General features: G+C 41.5%; 1 protein-coding gene across 2 annotated transcripts in view; it reads right to left on the reverse strand.

Annotated features, from left to right (window-relative positions):
• Positions 1–19103, reverse strand: part of EXOC2 (exocyst complex component 2) — a 253824-nt gene that overhangs the window by 46358 nt on the left and 188363 nt on the right. For both annotated transcript variants that reach the window (XM_069730751.1, XM_069730750.1), the window contains one exon: positions 18909–19050. In XM_069730751.1, the coding sequence (XP_069586852.1) occupies positions 18909–19050 (142 nt within the window). The remainder of the gene's footprint in view (positions 1–18908; positions 19051–19103) is intronic.

A 19103-nucleotide genomic window follows, 5' to 3' on the forward strand; every position in this document is an offset into this window, starting at 1 on the left:
TGACCTGTTATTTAAGCCCAGAATGATCAAGACGAGGCCAGAGCACCAAAAAAGATCCGCATACTAGCACACCCCAGCATCTCATTAAGGCGCGGGAAGGCTGCGCAATTTTTTTTTTTTTAGTAAAGTTTGGAATTTTTTTTCTCCACTTAGATAAAAAAATAACCTAGACATGTTTGTTGTCTATGAACTCGTAATGACCTGGAGAATCATAATGGCAGGTCAGTTTTAGCATTTAGTGAACCTAGCAAAAGAATCCAAACAAAAAAACAAGTGTGGGACTGCACTTTTTTTGCAATTTTCACCGCACTTGGAATTTTTTTCACGTTTTCTAGTACAAGGCATGGTAAAACCAATGGTGTCAATAAAAAGTACAACTCGTCCCGCAAAAAATAAGCCCTCACATGGTCATATTAACAGAAAAATAAAAAACTTATGGCTCTGGGAAAAAGGGGAGCGAAAACTGAAAAACAAAACAAAAAAAGCTCCGGTCATTAAGGGGTTAAACATTCCATATGTTCGACTTTTCAAGACTGCACTTGAATGCATGCCAAGTGACAATTACAAAGTTGTAATCAGAACTGACAAAACACCACAAGGTGAGCATCAGCGGCATTTCAATGCCCCCACATTTGATGAGGCAGCTATTTTGATTGTGGGTAATGAGTTTCACAGCCGTGACATTGTGCTTCAGAAAAGGAACAATGGTTTGCAACGGGTGGCACAAACTCATAGTAATCATTTAGTCAATTTGTGTTGCAAATCTGTAGTGTTAAATATATGATGTGAAATGTTTTTATGAGCGATATAATCATTATAATTTGTTATAACTAACCACAGTTAGTTACTATGCCAGGGCAACGCCAGGCTCTTCAACTAGTCTACTATATAATTGTCTAAGGGTCAATTCCGTCTGTCTGTCTTTCTGTCTGTCTCTCTTTCTGTCACGGATATTCATTGGTCGCGGCCTCTGTCTGTCATGGAAATCCAAATCGCTGATTGGTCGTGGCAAAACGCCCATGACCATTGCCATGACCAATCAGCGTCGGGCACAGTCCGGTAGCAACATGGCCGCTCCTTCCTCCGCGCAGTCAGTGCCCGCTCCATACTCCCCTCCAGTCAGCCCTCACACAGGGTTAATGGCAGCGTTAATGGACCGCGTTATGCCGAGGTATAACGCACTCCATTAACGCAGCTATTAACCCTGTGTGACCAACTTTTTACTATTGATGATGCATATGCAGCATCAATAGTAAAAAGATCTAATGTTACAAATAATAATAAAAAAAAACCGTTATTCTCACCCTCCAACGTGCGCGGTGTCCTCAGCAGTTCAAGCGGCAGGCTCCGGTGCCAAAGATGCTATGCGAGAAGGACCTTCCATGACGTCACGGTCATGTGACCGCGACGTTATCAAAGGTCCTGCGCTCATACCAACCCTGGGACCGGAAGCTGCCGCGTGCACCGCACACAGGCGCCAGGACTACAAGGGGCCCCTCGGAAGGTGAGTATATGTTTATTTTTTATTTTAAGTCTTTTTTAACCTGTTACATACGTGGTTGGGCAATATACTACGTCGCTGTGCAATATACTACGTGACTGGGCAATATACTACGTGGCTGGGCAATATACTACGTGGCTGGGCAATATACTACGTGGTTGGGCAATATACTATGTGGCTGGGCAATATACTACGTGGTTGGGCAATATACTACGTGGGCTGTGCAACATACTACGTGGACATGCATATTCTAGAATACCCGATGGCAATATACTATGTGGCTGAGCAATATAGTACGTGACAGGGCAATATACTACATGGCTGGGCAATATACTACGTGGGCTGTGCAATATACTACGTGGACATGCATATTCTAGAATACCCGATGCGTTACAATCGGGCCACCATCTAGTGTTATATTATAACCAAAAATAGTGTTATTTCTGATGCATGCACGCAGGACAGTTTAGTCAAAAAAGAGACCTGAAGGCATTACCAATTTCCGAATATGCAATAATGCAGCATAAAGCTCCTGATTTGTTGCCAGCATGTATAGCTAACCAATGTATTGTTATTCGCCTGTTCCAGTTCTAGTATCATGCTCTTCGTCCATCTCTTGCCACGACTGGCACCTTCTGCTATGAACGTAAGGTGACTATCATAACAGGCCATGCACCTCTGATGTCACTCCTCACTCCCTAGGGTCTTCCACACCAGTTCAGATGGCAAAGTATTCAGGTAGCTAGATTCTCGTATCACCTCGCTGAGCTTCACCATCTACTATATAATTGTCTAAGGGTCACTTCCGTCTGTCCTTCTGTCTGTCGTGGATATTCATTGGTCGCGGCCTCTGTCTGTCATGGAAATCCAAGTCGCTGATTGGTCGCGGCAAAACAGCCACGACCAATCAACGACGGGCACAGTCTGGCGGCAAAATGGCCGCTCCTTCCTCCCCACAGTCAGTGCCCGCTCCATAATCCCCTCCAGTCAGCGCTCACACAGGGTTAATAGCAGCGCTAACGGACTGCGTTATGCCGCAGTGTAACGCACTCCGTTAACGCTGCTATTAACCCTGTGTGACCAACTTTTTACTATTGATGCTGCCTATGCAGAATCAATAGTAAAAAGATCTAATGTTAAAAATAATAAAAAAAAATAAAAAATCGTTATATACTCACCATCCGTCGGCCCCTCGGATCCAGAACAGGCCTTTCCCGGTCCTTGCGACGTTCCGGTGACCGCTCCATGCATTGCAATCTCGCGAGACCACAATGCACTCTTGACACCGGAGCGCGCGAGGAGCGTCGGTAACCGCTTCGCCATGATCCGGGGGCCAACGGAAGGTGAGTGTATAACTTTTTTTTTTTAACAGAGATATGATGCCCACATTTCTATATACTGCGTCGGCTGTGCAATATACTACATGGACTGTGCAATATACTACGTGGGCTGTGCAATATACTACGTGGGCTGGGCAATATATTACGTGGTCTGTGCAATATACTACGTGGGCTCTGCAATATACTATGTGGGCTGTGCAATATAATATATGGGCTGTGCAATATGCTACGTGGCTGTGCAATATACTACGTGGCTGTGCTATATACTACGTGGCCTGTGTTATACACTACATAGCCTGTGTTATACACTACGTGGCCTGTGTTATACACTACGTGGCCTGTGTTATACACTACGTGGCCTGTGTTATATACTGCATGTGTCTTCATAAATAAATTACATACATATTCTAGAATACCAGATGCGTTCGAATCGGGCTACGATCTAGTCTGCTACATAATTGCCTCCTTAGTAACCCAGTGATTGTGCTACAACCAGTCTCCTCCTTGGATCCGCTCCTCTAAGGTCTCTTTCACACTTCCGTCTTTGAGCTCCCGTCAAAATCCATCGATTTTTGAAAAAACAGGATCCAGCAAATTTTTCTGCTGGATCCTGTTTTTTCCCATAGACTTGTATTATCGACGGATTTTGACGGATGGCCATCCGTTGTGCACTGGATCCGTTGGAAAATTGTTGTCGGTCGGGCGGGGACAACGCATAGAGGAACGTTTTTTCTGTACGTCGGAAAATCGCTCAGTGACCGATCCTGCGCTGCCCGTCGTTGGCTATAATGGAAGCCTATGGATGCAGGATCCGTTGCTGACTGTCAAAAGCAGGAATCCAGCGACGGGTTCCGTCTTTTGAAATTGAGCATGAGTGGAAGAATTTCCAGTCAGGGAAATTCTCTCTCGCTCGCTCTCTCTCTCTTTTTACTATTGCTGCTGCTTACAGTACAGACCAAAAGTTTGGACACACCTTCTCATTTAAAGATTTTTCTGTATTTTCATGACTATGAAAATTGCACATTCACACTGAAGGCATCAGAACTATGAATTAACACATGTGGAATTATATACTTAACAAAAAAGTGTGAAACAACTGAAATTATGTCTTATATTCTAGGTTCTTCAAAGTAGCCACCTTTTGCTTTGATGACTGCTTTGCACACTCTTGGCATTCTCTTGATGAGCTTCAAAGAGGTAGTCACCGGGGATGGTTTTCCAACAATCTTGAAGGAGTTCCCAGAGATGCTTAGCACTTGTTGGCCCTTTTGCCTTCACTCTGTGGTCCAGCTCACCCCAAAACATCTCGATTGGGTTCAGGTCTGATGACTGTGGAGGCCAGGTCATCTGGCGTAGCACCCCATCACTCTCCTTCTTGGTCAAATAGCCCTTACACAGCCTGGAGGTGTGTTTGGGGTCATTGTCCTGTTGAAAATTAAATGATGGTCCAACTAAACGCAAAGCGGATGGAATAGCATGTCGCTGCAAGATGCTGTGGTAGCCATGGTGGTTCAGTATGCCTTCAATTTTAAATAAATCACCAACAGTGTCACCAGCAAAGCACCCCCACACTATCACACCTCCTCGTCCTCCATGCTTCACGGTGGGAACTAGGCATGTAGAGTCCATCCGTTCACCTTTTCTGTGTCGCACAAAGACACGGTGGTTGGAACCAAAGATCTCAAATTTGGACTCATCAGACCAAAGCACAGATTTCCACTGGTCTAATGACAATTCCTTGTGTTCTAGAGCCCAAACAAGTCTCTTCTGCTTGTTGCCTGTCCTTAGAAGGTTTCCTAGCAGCTATTTTACCATGAAGGCCTGCTGAAATTTCTGAGGCTGGTGACTAGGAAAAACTTATCCTCAGAAGCAGAGGTGACTCTTGGTCTTCCTTTCCCGGGGTGGTTCTCATGTGAGCCAGTTTTTTTGTAGCGCTTGATGGTTTTTGCCACTGCACTTGGGGACACTTTCAAAGATTTCCCAAATGTTCTGACTGACTGACCTTCATTTCTTAAAGTAATGATGGCCACTCATTTTTCTTTACTTAGCTGCTTTTTTCTTGTCAAGTTCTAACAGTTGATTCAGTAGGATTATCAGCTGTGTATCCACCAGACTTCTGCACAACACAACTGATGGTCCCAACCCCATTTATAAGGCAAGAAATTGCGTTTATTAAACCTGACAGGGCACACCTGTGAAGTGAAAACCATTCCCGGTGACTACCTCTTGAAGCTCATCAAGAAAATGCCAAGAGTGTGCAAAGCAGTCATCAAAGCAAAAGGTGGCTACTTTGAAGAACCTAGAATATAAGACATAATTTCAGTTGTTTCACACTTTTTTGTTAAGCATATAATTCCACATGTGTTAACTCATAGTTTTGATGCCTTCAGTGTGAATGTACAATTTTCATAGTCATGAAAAATCTTTAAATGAGAAGGTATGTCCAAACTTTTGATCTTTATTTTATGCAGCATCAATAGTAACAAGATATAATGTTAAATTAAAAAAAAAATTGCAATATTCTCACCTTCCGGCGTCCCGCGCAGCGTTACCGATGCTCCCGGCAGCTAGCGTTCCCAGTAATGCATTGTGAAATGACCCGATGATGTCGAGGTCTCGCGAGACTGCTACGTCATCAGAGTTCATTGTACGCAAGGCATTACTGGGAACACCAGCTGCTGGGAGCATCGCGAGCATCGGCAAAACTGCGCGGGACGCCAGAAGGTAAGAAAATTGCGATTTTTTTAAATTATTTTTAACCTGGGTTGTGTTGTATATGCGTTTTTGCAGAGGAAAAACGCAGCGACGATGCATACACAACAGGTGCACATAGCCTCGACGGGTCCGTCAGAAAAACAGGCCCAGTGCACCTGTTTTTTTACAATCTGCACAGGATCCGTCATGTCAACATTTTGACGGATCCTGTGCAGATTGTAAAAACGGAAGTGTGAAAGAGGCCTAATTCGCAGAGAGAACCCAGGGATGAGAAGGCACCAGAACAAAATGGGTGCACATAGGTGTCAGTGCTCATGGGCACACATCAGGCCGAGTTCAAGCAGTGCTTGCATCAAACTGTCAATCATAAGTGGGGTAGGCCTCAACATACAAAATGAGAGGGTGTAATAGTGTACTGAGCTTTTGGCCAAAACCAAGAGTGCACTGAAGTCCCTTCATTTGCATATGAATTAAAAGCATTTTTCCCAGTCACTGTACCACTAAAAAAGTAAAGTTCTAGCACGATTTTTATTGGGGCCAACTCCCTTATAGCACTGTATAGATTGTTTAATATTTATTTTAAGGGTGGCAGACTCCCTTTAAGCGAGCCTCCTGACAAACCTAGCTCTGCTACAACATCGTGACCAGTTCATCTCCCTGCATCATCATCTGTCCGTTCTGCACTCCATCTGCTCATCGGGAGGACCAAAGGCTTTGAGGAAGTGAGATATAACACGTAGAAGTAGAATTTTTGTTAAACAAAGAGGGCAGACAGAAAGGAACTTTTTTCTTTTCATCGTAACCAACAAAATAAACAGGTCCGCGCTATCCTTGTCAGCATGTGAGCACAAACCAAAGGAGCACAGATAATCACATACACGGAACACTGTGCACTTTTGCAGCCAAGTGCTTGGTTATAGCGTGAAGTTATACAATAATTCTCATTATGCAGTTTCTGATACACTTTGGTGGATATGCATGTAGGAAATAAATGCATGCCAGAGTTCTCAGGCCCCATTAACAGCTAGAATTCCCTAACCTTTAGAAGCCATGCATTCACCAGGTGGTCACCGCCGCTACCTGTTTATGATGAGGTCACGTCTGAGTGAAGTGTCCCCACCCACACATCCCAGTAGCAGCACTTCGCCTACTTGTCTGTGTCTGTACTGGGATTTCCCCAGGCCTGAAATAATAAGAATAACAACTTTGCTACTTGCTCCATTTCTCTGTTCCAGTAAATCGTAACCAACAGCTAATCCAACAAGCAGAAAGAAAAGACGTATAATGGAGAAACGAATAGACCAAACCCGGCGTGGGACTCCTTCTTCTCATCTCTTTAATGCAAAGGAAACAACAAGGTTGTGGCTAGGAAGTGGCATGTGTTCGCTGCAAAACATTGATTCACGATTTGCTACAGAACATGACTGCATCAGAATACAAGAATGGGTTACACTGTGATGTAATGAATTACGGGACACTAGATCATCTAATGCTTTCAGTAAATCCTTGTCACATAGCCTGGTTGACAGTAATTAGACTTTTCGTTATGGATATCGGGTGATCTAGGTGGAGAAAAAAAAATCTGCACGACACAAGCTGTAAGCCTCGATACCCATCTGTCATCATTTCTTTTTCTTTTATTTTCACTCTAATTTTGGGGGCTAATGGGGTCGTGCACATGACATTTTTTTTGTTTTTGTTTTTTTTCTTCATTAAAACCTGCATGGTGTAATAATTAAAAAAAAAGTCATGCCGTTTAATGCTGCTAAGATACCACGCCATCCTTTTCTTGCAGTATTAGAATGGAGCGGGATGTGTTTGATCGGATGAACATAATTTATTTATTTTCCAGCATTCTAAAGGGTTTCTAAAATCACAATGAAATTCAGGGGTGGTGGAAAACCCCTTTAAGCTTTCATGCCTTCTAAGTCGTATTAACTGAAAGCAGCAGGAGATAAAGAGAAAATAGGGGTAATAGATTCAGGTTTTTTCTATTGAATTTGATTGCATATTGTATCACTATATGAAACGTCCAGCGTCTTGAGCCAGTACACACGGATTCATAGCATTCCATGTATGAGGGAGTATACAGCTCAGTGGCACCTGCACCTACCCTGTGCTGCTGTCAGATAGGGAAGCAGAACTCTATCAGCTCATTAGGAATTGGCAACTACAGTGGGGGAAAGAAGTATTTGATACACTGCCGATTTTGCAAGTTTTCCCACCTACACAGAATGGAGAGGCCTGTAATTTTTATCGTAGGTACACTGCACCTGTGAGAGACAGAATCTTCAGAAAAATCCAGAAAATCACATAGTATGATTTTTACATAATTAATTCATATTTTATTACATGAACCCAGTATTTAATCACCTACCAAACAGCAATAATTCTGGATCTCACAGATTTGTTAGTTTTTCTTTAAGAAGCCCTCCTACTCTGCACTCATTACCTGTAATAATTGCACTTGCCTGAACTTGGTACCTGTATAAAAGACGCCAGTCCACACAATCAATCACACGCCAACCTCTCCACCATGGCCAAGACCAAAGAGCTAAGGAAACCAGGGACAAAATTGTAGACCTGCACAAGGCTGTGATGGGCTACAGGAGAATAGGCAAGCAGCTTGGTGAGAAGGCAACAACTGTTGGCGTAATTATTACAAAATGGAAGAAACACAAGATAATTGTCAATCTTCCTCCATGCTCCATGTAAGATCTCGCCTTGTGGGGTAAGGATGATTCTGAGAAATGTCAGGAATCAGCCCAAAACTACACAGGAGAACCTGGTCAATCATCGAAGAGAGCTAGGATCACTGTCTTAAACATTACCATTAGTAACACACTACGCCATCATGAAATAAATTCCTGCAGGGCATGCAAAGTCTCCCTGCTCATGTCATCACATGTTCAGAGGAGGCTTGGGAGAAGGTCAAATGAGACCAAAATAAAGCTTTTTGGCATCAACTCCACTCCCCATGTTTGGAGGAAGAAGGAGGAGTACAACCCCAAGAACACCATCCCAACCATGAAACATGATGGGAGAAACATCATATTTTGGTTTTTTTTTTCGCAAAGGGGACAGGACGACTGCACCATATTGAAGGGAGGATGATGGGGTCATGTATCACAATATTTTGGCCAACAACCTCTTTCCCTCAGTAAGAGCATTGAAGATGGGTTTTGGCTGGGTCTTCAGCATGAAAATCACCCAAAATACACAGCCAGGGCAACTAAGGAGCGGCTCCATAAGAAGCATTTCAATGTAATGGGGTGACATAGCCATTCTCCAGACCTGAATCCAACAGAAAATCTTTGGAGGAGGCTGAAACTCAATGTTGCCAAGCGACAGGGAAGTTAATCATTATGTGGATCCTATAAAGACCCTACTATATAACTAGGGTGAATTCACAAGATGCAGATATTCTTGCGAAAAAATTCTGTAACTGCCTAATTTATTGAAACAATACAACAACAAAATCTGCAGCATGTGAATTTAACTTAAGGGTATGTTTCCACAAGGCGTATTGGCAGCGCTTTGGACGCTGCGGATACCCCTGCTTCGCCCAAAGCGCCGCTACCTGTTGTACGCGCGGTGATTCCGGATGTGTTCATTGAACACATGCGGAATCACCGCATCATATTCATAGACTGGGTTATTTATCTTGTGGAGATGGAGTATCTCCGCAAGATAAATAGACATGCTGCGGTCTGGAAGACGCGCCGCATGTGCTTAAACGCAGGGCCGCAGGATGTGTCCCTGCACGCATAGTGGAGGCGGGATTTCATAAAATCCCCTCCACTATGCTGTAACATCTGGACACTGCGGCTGTATGCAGCATTCAATCCGAAGCAAAAACTCAAGCAATATGCCCCGTAGAGACCTTTCTTTCCATGAGAGATCTGGTTTGTGATGATGTCATTCTGCAGGGTCAAAGTGTGACCTCCTGTCTATACATGAGCGCATGTGACTGCCCATAACAAAAGGTTCAAAATGTAAGAATGCAACTGAACTGAGATATGATAAACTACACAGCTACAATATATCTATTGAGTTAGCATTAAAGCCACACAATCTTGCAAAAACAGTTTCAAATGCAACATTTTTGTGCAAAAATGTGCGACAACGCCAAGTTTCTGAAAAGCGTACAGGGCTTAGCTGCGTATGGGTCGTGGCCTGGTCATAACCAACAAATGTATAACGGTTTACACTGCAAGCACACTTTTTGCAGTGGTGCATGGCAGCTAAAAGATGCGCCCAATTCATTAAAATACGTTAATTTTGTGCTTCGATCTTTAGCGCACTCTTCATTAATCCTGGTGCACAAAATTCCAGTTTTGATGAATCACGGCATATATGTGAAAAAAATGCTGGCGTGCTACTCTAATCTTAAGTGGTTAATGACTTAGATTATTTAAGCCGTTTTTGTACTAATATAGAAAATAGAAAAATAGCTCAATATATCAATTCTTTATAGGCCTTTCTTTTTCAAGTCACGTTTCTTTTTCGTAATCAAGTGCGATTTGCTGCCATTTTTGCACCAAATTCATCAAAATGGCACACGGCTGATAAATTTTGGCAAAGTGAAAAATGGACTCTTTTCTCTTTAACCATTTTTACAACTTTTAGAGAAAAAAGCAGGGCAATTTTTACAACATTTTTCAAAACATGCAAACATTTCTGGTGTACATAAAATGACTCCAGGTGAAATCGTCTGGAAACCCTAAACCACACTCACACTGGCAAGCTAAAGAACAAACCAAAAAAAAATAAAATAATGGGTGAACACATATAAAATAGTCTTTAAAAAAAGTGCAAATGAAAAGATAAAGTCGGTACAAAAAAAAGGCGCAAAGCACCAAAAACTCAACAAAAAAAGCCTAAATGCAACAATGAATCAAGTCCAAAGAGGCAAACCGTAATGACTTGAAACTGGGAGTAAAATAAAAAGATAATAATGTCTAATCAGACAGCAAATCTCATGTTCTTCTAAAGTATTGTGGTCTGAAGACCTGTTCACATGCTGCATACTTGCACTACCCATTTTACTTTCAAGTTTTCAGGTATGGCTCGAAAATTGCTCAGAAATCCTTCTACAGCAATGTTCAGAAAGCACATGCAAACTTTGAGAACTGACAGAAGTTTCATTCACTTTTCATTCATATTTAATGCACAATTTTGGAAACATTTTTGGAACGTGCCCACATAGTTAACCACACTTCCTGTTTTTCAGCATTAACGTTACATATTGCCTATCGGTGTTTGCACTAAACTTAGAATCAAAGGGTGATAAAAATAAAGTAGGTACTTTTCTGACGTGAAGAGGAGATCGGTAAAGTCTTTTTTTTCCAAAACATTATCATGTGGTGCGCCTTTTCCTATTCCTCCATTTATTGTAAAAGCCATCATTCTTAAGAAACAGACGCAAACAGTGGTTTATACAATAAACTGACAATCGAGAAGAGAAATAAAGACGCAATAAAGCATAAGCCTTTTATTCATCCATGCAAGAAAGACTAAACGTTACGTAGCCCATAACTCACTCTGACTAATGACTGATTGGGGTCCTGCATGTCCCTCCATTAAATGTCATATTTATAGCACCGATCAGAACAGCTGAACAATGTTTGCATGATGTTAAAAATGATCCAACAGTGTTAGGACGTTCCCTTACAATGCGAAATATGGTGCTGCTGGGTATTCAAAGTGTATAGCAATGTGGCCTTTCACCTCTTGGATACATGATCAGTCACGGTCGTCACTGCCAGTTCTCTGCGTAGTGATACTGCATAGTGATACTGTCTTTTATTTAATTGGTCACACAATATTTTGTTGCTACTCTAAAAAGCCCATACTAATCTGCAGGAAAACTAAAATAGAATTACACTGTCAGCTGCCAGAGGGGGAAGGAGACTGATTCTACTCAGAGCTCATCCACAGCTGCATCGATTGGCAAGAGCCAATGGTGACATGTTGAAATAATGAAAATGTACTTGTTAGAAACATGACAAATTATTTTAAAATAGTTCTTATACTTTTTTTTTTAATGTTTGTTTTGAGAATTCATGAGATAGCCCTTTTAACTAAATATGCTTTAAAAACACCTATAACAATTTTAAATCACGTACATAAAAAAAGGGGAGTGGAAACTTAGAACATCATAAGATAGAAAGTTTTATATGGAAAACACATTAAATATGGCTATAGTAGAAATGATCAATAAACTCTAAGGTACCGTAAATAAAATGGCGGAGCATTAGACCTACAACGCAATATTGATTACAGTCCTTAAATCAATTTATATAAGAAGTAAAGGGACACAACCTAGGAATATAGAATAACAAAATATCCCCAATCAAGGTCATGGAGTTATGGGAATGGTGCAATGTACACTCCACTGATCAAAAAAAAACCACCCTAATTTATTAAGGAAGGTTACCTACAAAAGGACAGCACTGGGGAAGTATGTTAGTTCAAAATACCAGGCATAATGCAGCAGGAATCAGTATGAAAAGTATATAAAGAGCATTATAGTCTGAATAGTTATATCTTGTGAATACAATGGTTAGATTACAGTGTTCCCCAACTCCGGTCCTCAAGAGCCACCAACAGGTCATGTTTTCAGGATTTCCTTAGTATTGCACATGTGATGGAATAATTGCCTGTGCAGGTGATGCAATTATCACCTGTGCAATACTAAGGAAATCCTGAAAACATGACCTGTTGGTGGCTCTTGAGGACCGGAGTTGGGGAACACTGGGTTAGAAGAAGAAGAGGCATGGACAGTGTGAGCAGCAAGAGGAAAAAGGTGCCGTGCAACTAAATAAATAGATATATGCATGTGGTGGGAGTACCAAAGCTGTACCTTCACTAATAAAACAAGCAGTATTATAGTATATGCTATAAATGGTGTACTAGCAATAATATGAGATAATGAGAGGTGACAGAAAGAGCTTTTTAATATGAATAAATACCAAATACAGTTATGCCTGGGCCCGTGGATTCTACCGGGTAAGCCTCCAGTGCAGACGTTTTACATGATTCATCCTAACGTTCACCACTAACTATAAGGCAACATAAACAATTCTTTACTTTGCACTTACACTAGCATCACTTGTATTTTATTAGTGACGCTTTTTTGCAATCTGCCTCCTTTTTATGCATAACTTTATTTGGCACTTATTGAACGGAGCGGATGAGGACGTCGCATTATCGCTCTTGCAAATGTCAATCACGCCCTGGGGAAGCGAGAGGACACTAATTAAGAGGTGATGGAAAAAATTCAAAGAAAAGAAGAATTCCCAAAATTTGTCTACTGCTCTAAATTGTTGTTTTGGTGATGCATACTTTTGCTGTTCTATTCACGCCTAAAGGATTTGCAAACATTCCCTACAGCTGAATTACTTTATTTTCGTGGAAATGGATTTCTGCAAGGTCCATTCAAATCCACGGGACAGCCACAAAAGTATCTTTAACAAATCTGTGGCATATGAACTGGGCAGCACGGTGGCTCAGTGGTCAGCATTGTAGCGCTGGAGTCCTGGGTTCTAATCCCACCTTGGACAACATCTGCAAGGAGTTTGTATGTTCTCTCCGTGTTAACATGGGTTTCCTCCGATTTCCTCCCACATTCCAAAAGACATACTGATAGGGAATTTAGATTGTGAGCCCCATCGGAGACACCGATGATAATGTGTGCAAATTGCGGAATATGTAAGCGCTATATAAAAATAAAGATTATTATTATATGAACACAACCTAAGGCTGTGTTCTTGCCGATTACATTATTAAACATGTAAAGGAGGGGTGCGCAGCAAATTTTTAGATGCAGAATTTAGTATACAGCAGGATTTTGCTTATGTTCCGGATTTGCCATTGATGTTCATAGGAGATTTGCCTTTGCAAAGCAAAAATTTAAATCTGAAGCAAATACTCATCGAATGCATAAGGATTTTCGCCAAGAATAGATTACAGATTTGTGGCAAAACCCAAGCATCCTAATTTGTAATATTAGAAATGCAATGCAAGAAAGTTCAATTACTCGGAATATTGTATGTATTTCCTATGTCTCATGGGAGGGAAGGATTTTTGAAGCACTTGGTCCGGATAGGGGTTCTGAAGCAGCACAGCCAGAAAGCGTTGCGGCAGCAGAGTGATCCAATTTGAATAGCAATGGCTGATGAGAGAGGTCACAGACGGCTCCTGCTGGTGATTCTGCTGCTAGACCTCAACAGAGCAGCTATTTCTCTTTCGGGCTCCTCTATCAACCAGCCGATTGACATGCTGATTGACAGCTGGGTCACCAGTTAAGCAAAGGGTAGCCGACTGTCAATCAGCATGACATCGGCAGCAGTGCCTAGTCAATAGCGTAGTGAAGAAGAGAAGCAGCCGGTCCGTTGACGTGACGTCAGCGAAAGCCGCACAATCGCAGGCAGGAGCAGTCTGTGACCGCTCTAGGCCAGCACAGATCGCCACCGGGCTGAACAGGAAGGTAACAATACTTATTAAAGAAATAAACTAGGTCTGGATAACCCCTTTAAGGAGCAGAAGTGAAACTATGGGAATCAATGAAGGAGACTAGAAGTCACTTCAACTGGTGTAGTAGTGTTGGACAGCGATTCATCAAAGTAGACTTTTGAAAAAAAAAATCAACCGGTGAAGCACTGCTGAGTGACATTAAAGGTTTTGCGCTAAAACTAGACCAATGGTATAGCAAAGCCAGCTCAGTGAAGTAGAAGAGTTGAGAGAGACTTGAGGCTGTAACAGAGTGCAATGCAGAGCTGACAAAGCAATTAGACACCTTTACCAAAAGTATTATTACAGAGCTGGGTTTGACACAGTTACGGCAGAACTGGCAAGTGGGGCAGAGGAGTTACCCGGTGACACAAGAGCTGGGTTTGTCAAAGGTTTCAGGCTTAAATGGCTAGTGGTGTATCAGTCAAGGTGTCAGTGTGTATGCCAACTACCTAAATACTCATTCCGCTTCTCACTGCCTGAGCTTGACTATATTACCAGGGAGAGTGACTTCTAATTGCTGAGGCACCCTGACGTGCAGAAGAATAGAGTGCGCCAGCGAGAAGATGATGCCGCACTTGGGGCTGGATTCATTAGAGGTGAGTAACTGTATCATCAATGTAGAAAAACTAAAATTATACTCATAGGGGAATATAGGAGAACAAATAGGTTATAAATAAAAAAGAGCAAGTAGGGTATCCTTTTCAGTGAACAATTTATTAAACTATCTCCTGGATAATAGGACGTGCAAAATTCTCATCAGTACAATGTCACGTGGACAGACATTTGCCATGATGCGCAGGAACCTGAGGTTCACTTTAGCTAACCAGAATATCTTCTTCTGCTCTACTCTAGAGAAGTGCAACTCTTGTGGGACAGAACTGTCACACCTCATACATACGGTTTTCACAAGCCTGCGGCATGTCCAATAATACAGAAATCTATGGGAATAAAGACTGTTCTACTGTAAAGCACATTTTTCTCTCACGGATAATGGCACTGAACCTATGACATATCGCTAAAGATCTACATCCAGCACCACGTCTCTACTCTGGTGTTTCCCAACTTGCAATGGTCACATATCGGACAGTTTCAACCCTTTTCCTGCGAGAGTTGTCTGCTATTTTAACACAATTAACGGCCATTTAACACAGGAAATATACAGTGAATTCATCGTCCTCACCACAACCATGTTTTAACCAAAAACCTAAACAGTCTGAGTTATTTTTGTACCAGATACTGCACAATATTCTGCAGTACATCTTGGAAATATATCAACCTATATGACATGTTATCTTCATTCATTGGTTCTAATTCTAAGAAGGATATTGGTAGCAGCAATACCAATGTGTTAAAAGTTTATTTCTAATCAAGGACAGTGTTTACCCCTTGGCGTAAAGGTACCGTAACATTTAGCAACGCTGCAGCGATCTAGACAACGATGCCGATCGCTGCAGCGTCGCTGTGTGGTCTCTGGAGAGCTGTCACACAGACAGCTCTCCAGCGACCAACTATGCGAATTCCCCTGGTAACCAGGATAAACATCGGGTTACTAAGCGCAGGGCTGCGCTTAGTAACCCAATGTTTACCCTGGTTACCAGCGTAAACGTAAAAAAAAACAAACACTACATACTTACATTCCGGTGTCTGTCCTACGGCGCTCTGCTTCTCTGCACTGTGTAAGCGCCGGCCGGAAAGCACAGCGGTGACATCACCACTTTGCTCTGCTTTACGGCCGGCCGACGCTAGTGCAGAGAAGCAGAGCGCCGGAGGACAGACACCGGAATGTAAGTATTTAGTGTTTATTTTTTTTTTACGTTTATGCTGGTAACCAGGGTAAACATCGGGTTACTAAGCGCGGCCTTGCGCTTAGTAACCCGATGTTTACCCTGGTTACCAGTGAAGACATCGCTGAATCGGCATCACACACGCCGATTCAGCGATGTCTGCGGGAGATCCAGCGACGAAATAAAGTTCTGGACTTTCTGCTCTGACCAACGATGTCACAGCAGGATCCAGATCGCTGCTGCGTGTCAAACACAACGATATCGCTATCCAGGACGCTGCAACGTCACGGATCGCTAGCGATATCGTTGTTAAGTTGGCCAGTTTGAAGGTACCTTAAGGGCGATTTTTGATCATTTTCTCCCTTTTACTCCAAGAGGCAAAACTTTTTTATTTCTCTGTTGACATACCCATATAAGGGCTTTATTTTTTTTTCAGGTCGAGTAGCAGTTTTGAATGAAACCAATCGTTTTTTCCATTCAATACACTAAAAAACGGGGAAAAAAAAATCCAAGCGGGGTGAAATGATGGAAAAAAAAATGCAATTCTGCCATCGTTTTTTGGATCTTGGTTTTATGGTGTTCATTGCATGGTATAAATGACCTAACTGCACGATCCTTCCGGTCAGTACGATTACGACAATATCAAACTCACACAGATTTTTTTTTATTTTAAGTGGTCAAAAAATAATACAGCCGTTTAGAAAAAAACATACATTTGGTATCTTTTGTCTTTATCTGAAACCTGTAACAATTTTATTTTTCCATTGATGGGAGCTGTGTTGTGACTTATTTTTTGTGTGACAAACTGACAGCTTTAATAATACCAACTTGGGGTGGATACAACATTTTGATTGCTTCTTATTTTATTTTTATAGGGAAGAATGGTGCCAGAAAATTCTGTCAATTCAAATTGTTTTCTCTTTATGGTGTTTACTGTATGAGTTGATCATTTTTATATTTGGATAGACCGGATTTTTACGAACATGATGATAGCCGATATGTTTATTTTTTAATTTTTTTAAAAATTTCCCTCAATATTGCTCCATTCATTCTTAAAGAAGCACTCTTCCCATCATAATGTTTATCCTATTAATATATTGCAGTGATCATACTATATAGCACCGTGCACTTACAATTGCTCATTTTGCCTTTCTACCCAGATAATTCTTCTCTTTTCCATTTGGTCTATGAATTCACATGATTAATAATTGACTAGCTGAATCCTTCTAAGCTCTATGTAGAAAAAGGAGGTCAATTTTCCCTGCATATGTAATAAGTGACGGGCAGGGGGAGTACCTAGGTCAGGAGTTGAAGAGGGGACTGATAAATGCAAGGATAAGAGACTTTCTGTTTCTACATAGAACTGAGAAATTTGTATGCACATCCTCAATTGCCGATTTGAGGAAAAATGATGAAATGCAAAGTATAAAGTTTAAAAATAAATCTTTATTATGTTTTTAAATAAAAAATGGAATATTTTCATCAAGCAACAGGAATAAAAAGGAGAACGGGAGCATGGAATCAAGAAATATCATCAATGGCGTGCTCATAGAGTACTCAAAAAATAAGCCTTCAAAAAAGAGAATATATATCTAATGACAATAATTCATACCAATTCATAATTAAATGAATCATAAATGGCATCTGTAAACATTCATAATGAATTGAAAACATCCCAAATGGATAAAATTAACTCTGGGTCAAAAAGGTCACATGAGTAAAAAATGGCGCACATGTATCTTATAAAAGAGTTCTGCCAACGCCATGTTCAAGTAGGTGTAAAACAGAAGATTAAATGAATTTGAGGATGTGCATACAAATTTCCTGAACAGACCATTTTTTGCCCTATTTTTTATAAGACGAAAAAATGAGCAATTGCAAGTGCAAGTGCACAGTGCTATATACACAGTGCAATTGCAAGTGCACAGTGCTATATACACAGTGCTATATAATATGATGACTGCAATACATTCAGAGGCTAAAACCTTTGATGGGAGGGCTTCTTTAATGGGAATGCCGGAGATAGTCGAGCGCTGGTCTTGGCTAGTCTTCTTTGGCACACCCATAAGAATGAATGGAACAGAGGTTCGGATGATTGACCTCTGCAGCATTCACACAGGGCTTTTCTGAACCCGGTTCTTGGAATCGTTGTGGGTCCCAGAGGTCAGATCATCCCCCGCCCCCCAACTGGCATTTGGTAAGTTATTCCCTATCTCAAGGATAGGGGATAGCTTCCAAACTTGAGAATATCCCTTTAAGTTGCCCTTCTGCCACATCAGGCTCCACTGTTTAGACTGGATCACTCTGCTGCACCAATGCCATCTGTCCTTATGAGTTAGAGAAACTTATGCCACCAATAAATATATTACAGGTTAACTTCATAATGGCATCTGAAACCATCAATAGTGCTATGCTATGACCAATTTTATACAGTACTGAAAAAATACACAAGCGTTTTAATAAAAAAAGATCCATGAAATCATCTCAAGTCCCCATTGCAGAGGGAAAGCACCTTGTTCATAGATCAGAGAGTTCAGTTTCCTTCTCCTGCCCTCATATCTAAAACAGAAAGTGCAGTGCAGGACGCAGAGAACTGAGTGGCCAGATTACAGCAGCACAATGTTCTGGTTGGACCCTGTAGCTGATGGCTGCTGACAATACAGAGGTATATTTTCCTGCCCGTTAGGATCATCCTGGATCCCTCTAGAAAATATCCTCAGTGATCACCCAGAGAAGCTGTATCATAATTGGCGTTACAAAGCTAAAAGTAAGAAACACTTCTTCCTCTTGGTAAAACGCTGCAGTCTATCAGCGGCCACAGAATGACCAGAATGATGGTCCATGTAGATGCAGCGAGTATGGAAGAGAGACGCTCGTCCAGGAGGTGGGTATCATTTTTTTCAAGACGGGGTTGTCCAGTGGTGGACAAACCGCTCAAATTTATGTTATTACAAAAAATGCAAATAAACAAGAGTATAAATAAAAATGCATTGTAATCTCTACCTTTTGTGCAATAATAAGCTCATAGCTTAAAACACATGGATGAATTACCTGTGGGAGTAAGGCAGTCTTTCCAATCAAAGTACCCAGCGTAAATGCCAGGCTCCAGAGAGCCAACTATGGGGTCGGCTTTCATTTCTATAAATTTTTCAAATAAACTTTGATCCAGTTCTTTCAAAGACTCGGTGCTGGCCTATAACACAAAAACCAAACAATTAACTGTTGTGTTGCTTCCTAATATCAATA

Source organism: Ranitomeya imitator, chromosome 6 (assembly GCF_032444005.1).
Source record: "Ranitomeya imitator isolate aRanImi1 chromosome 6, aRanImi1.pri, whole genome shotgun sequence".
NCBI classification, from domain to species: Eukaryota; Metazoa; Chordata; class Amphibia; order Anura; family Dendrobatidae; genus Ranitomeya; species Ranitomeya imitator.